Genomic DNA, 3,842 nt, shown 5'->3' on the forward strand with positions numbered 1-3,842 from the left:
TTGAAAGAACTAACGAGTTGTAACAAAACTTAAAGGAGACGCGATCTGAAGAGAACAAGTTGAGGAGTGGCTGCGGTTCGTGACAAACTTTCATTTTGTTGGGCTATTATTTTTGTCTTAAGGGCAGAAACATCGGACCCTGGAAGTAAGCCAACTTCTGCGGGGCAAACACGGCTCGTTTACCGCCAAGCACTGTCTTTACGGCTCCTTTTAAAATTCAAACCGCTCGCTCTCGTGGTCCTACGTCACCACGTACTTCTCGCGTCACCTCGCCAGCCACTTCCCATATTCCCCTTCTCTGTCAGTTGAGCCTGAGCCAGCCAGCTTACCGCCGACTACACCGCCCCGCTGCCAGCCTCTCTTCGGTGGACGCCATCAGCTTTGAGATGAGCAAAATGGACAACAGACAACAGCTCCCTGAGGGACTCCTAATCCAAGTCACCAAGGATCACTGTGACGCCAGAAAAATGTTCATCGGGGGAATACCCCGCGATACCAGTAAGCAAGCGCTTCTTGAATACTTGACCCAATTTGGCGAGATGATCGATTTTACTATTAAAACCTATCCAGACAGTGGTGTTTCCAGGGGGTTTGGATTTGTGCTTTTTAAAGATAGTGCCGCCGTTGAAAAGGTGCTCCAAGTCAAAGAGCACAAACTGGATGGCAGAACAATCGATCTTAAAAGGGCTAAAGCCATAGAACTTAAACCTCCGCCAAGAAGAGTTTTTGTCGGGGGGTTGAATCCTCAACTGTCTGAAGAAAAAATCAGAGAGTATTTTGGGGCATTTGGTGTGATTGAGAATATTGATCTTCCAGTGTCTCCAGGAACAAACAAAAGACGAGCTTTCTGTTTTATCACATATACTGATGGAAAACCAGTGAAAAAGCTGTTAGAAGCCAGGTACCATCAGATTGACTCTGGGTGGTGTGAAATAAAAATTGCACACCCGAAAGAATATTTGAAGCCACAAAGCAGAAGAAGAAATGTTCCATTTGCCAGGCTGGGCAACAGCTGGGGAGGAATAAGCTCCCAGGCAAACCCAAGTGTTTGCGGGGCAAACCCAAGTGCTTGCGGGGCAAACCCAAGTGCTTGCGGGGCAAACCCAAGTGCTTGCGGAGCAAACCCAAATGCTTTTGGCGCAGACCCAAATGTTTGCGGGGCGGCTGGAGGCGGCGGTGGCAGAAGCCTTTCTACTGTTTTTATGCCTGTTCCCTTCTCAGCCTGTAATGAAGGGTTTAATTTTTGTGATCAAATGTATGGCAATTTCTATAATGCCTACAATAATCAGCCAATTTTTAATACCTATGGTGGACATTATTTTCTTGGCCATAACTATGGGATCCATGGATGTGGAACTGCATTTACTAATTAAAATGTGAAAGTAAACGAAGCGGCTCCCTTTGGTACTGCCTACCAAGGATTTACCAGCTTTTCTGAAGGCGAAGAATGAAGCCACCGCAGAGCCACTCTATCCTCGAATGAAAAAGTTACGTTACTGAAATAAGAAATGACTGAATGACTGTTTAGTAGGACGTTGTCGCTAACTTTAGAAACTGTTTCCAGCTGTTTATAAGAATCAGTTTTTATTTTCCATAACCTTTTGACATTGGAGCAACAAGAAGATAACACAAGGATTTGAGACTTTTATTTTATGAAAGTTAATGTTTTCTCAAAAAATAAATGTTTACTAGTTTTATATGCAGCTCTATAGTGGCTTCTGTTCCGTGTTGGTATTTTGTTTGTTTTGTTTTTTTCGGTGAGAGGAGTGGGGGAATTTGGGGTCCTTTTTTTTGTTTGTTTTTTGGTCTAGGGTGGTGGTTTTGGGTTAGAGCTATCATCCACATTCAGACCTTAAAGTTTCCCTTTAGATTTGCTATTCAACCAGGTCCTTCTTTCATTCAACAAACATTAAAAGTTATTCTAAGCCAGAAAGTATATTCAAAGCAGGAGATTCAGAGAGAATCAGCCCCAGCGTTAAAAGAGGCAGAAGTAAACCAGGAAACACAATATAGTGTGGTAAGTCCTAAATAAGGCTTTGTGAAGGATGATGTGGTATTACAGACACAGGGCATCTAAAACAGGTCTTGAGAGGGAGTGGTCCAAGGTGGAGTGCAGTAGATAGGCCTTTGCCAATGGACTATGCTAAGAAGAGAGAGAATACCAAGCAGACATGCAAAGGAATCGAAGCAGGAATTGAGCACACACTTTTGGAAGAGAGCAAAGAAAGTTTTTAAGGGCGGAAACAAAGTGCATGTGGAAAATAAGGAACAGGAGGTGGGCAGGGGGCTTGAGCATGTCTGCCAGAATCTCATGCAAGCCACATATGTAATTTAAAATTTTCTAATCACATTTTTTAAAAGCAAAAAAAGATGAAATTCATTTTAATAATAAACTGTATTTAATATAAACAAAATTTCATTTCAAGATATAATCAAGATAACTATTCATGAGACCTTTTACGTCATTGCTTTGGTACTAAGACATTGAAATCTAGTGTGTATTTTACTTTTACAGCACATCTCAGTTCAGACTAGCTACATTTCAAGTGCTCAATACATGTGGCTAGTGGCTATCATATAGGATAGTGCAGACCTAAATTACAAAGGGCCTACATTACATGCTAAGAGGTTGAATTCTATCTTTAAGTCAATAAGGAGAAATTAAAGGATTTGAAACAGGGAGTTACATGAAACAGCAAATATACATGCCTAACACTGAGCTCCATGCTAGGATTCGAAAATCAATGAGACTCAATCTCTGCCTTCAGGTAACTCATTGTCGAGAAGGAAAGACAGACATGAAACCAAGATTCTGGTGGGACTAAATTTAAAATGTGAGGAGGAAGTCAATTTTACTTAGAAAGAATCATATGTATCTACTCTCCTTATTAGAATACAAATATCCTGATGCCAAATATATTGCACTCTCTTCTGTATTCTCCTTAGCATCTAGCAAGCTAGATAGCTTGATAGCAAACTATAGCTCTTGCACAGAGTAGGAACTTAAAAACAAATATTGAATAATGACACAGGAGCAAAACTGAGAAGCAGATACACTATTATGAATAAGAGAAAGAAACAGGAGGAGGCAACATAAAGAAAACATGAGGTAATTATTTTCATTTTTAGTAGGAAATGTTTATTATTTAAATATCTGAGCAAGTTGTATTGCTTTGATGGTGGAGGAATTTTAAATATATAATATGTAAATACACTTTGTTAAAAATGTGGAGATTAAATGGAATAATAGATGTGAAACTGTTTTGAAAAGTTGAAATAACTGTACAGAAATCAGGTGTCATACACACACACACACACACACACACACACTCTCCAGAATAGGCTTGCAATGGAGATTTTGATGCTTATTGCCCTTTGGTACTACAGTATATATTGCAGTTTCAAACTGCAGTTTGAAAATACCAGATCAATCAACTGAGTTAATTTAAATATTGTTCCACATAATGTTTTCGTTTTAGAAAACTCTATAAAAATAGGTATGCTGTGTCGCCACAAAGTAAAAGAGAATCCCCAGGTAGGCTAATAAGAAAATTCACAAAACTAAATGGTATTATGCAATAGTTGAAATCATGAATCTGTCTGTATGTATGTATTCAAGACCAAGGACAAACGTACAGATTCCTCCAACAGAAAGTATTTAGGAGGAATCGGCTTTAATTTACCAGAGTTAACTTGACGAAGCTAGGTGATTTTGATTAAGAGTTTTTGTTCCTGGTCCCACTGAGAATTAACTTGTCTATTGAGCCAGACAAAATATAGCTATATCCACATTTGGCTTTTTGAACTAAGGCATTAAACTAAATAAAGTTTCAGCCAATTCA

At 39.4% G+C, this 3,842-nt stretch overlaps 1 protein-coding gene across 1 annotated transcript; it reads left to right on the plus strand.

Annotated features, from left to right (window-relative positions):
- The first annotated feature begins 446 nt into the window (after nucleotides 1-446).
- On the plus strand, nucleotides 447-1,373 carry LOC133081839 (heterogeneous nuclear ribonucleoprotein D-like). Its single transcript, XM_061178176.1, has one exon. The coding sequence runs from the start codon at nucleotides 468-470 to the stop codon at nucleotides 1,371-1,373; it is 906 nt and encodes a 301-aa protein (XP_061034159.1). The 5' UTR covers nucleotides 447-467.
- The last annotated feature ends 2,469 nt before the right edge of the window (nucleotides 1,374-3,842 follow it).

The sequence above is a fragment of the Eubalaena glacialis genome, chromosome X (assembly GCF_028564815.1).
Source record: "Eubalaena glacialis isolate mEubGla1 chromosome X, mEubGla1.1.hap2.+ XY, whole genome shotgun sequence".
Taxonomy (NCBI): Eukaryota; Metazoa; Chordata; class Mammalia; order Artiodactyla; family Balaenidae; genus Eubalaena; species Eubalaena glacialis.

Coding starts and splice junctions, on each gene's coding strand:
- LOC133081839 (XM_061178176.1), top strand. CDS start 468: ATGTTCATCGGGGGAATACCCCGCGATACCAGTAAGCAAGCGCTTCTT.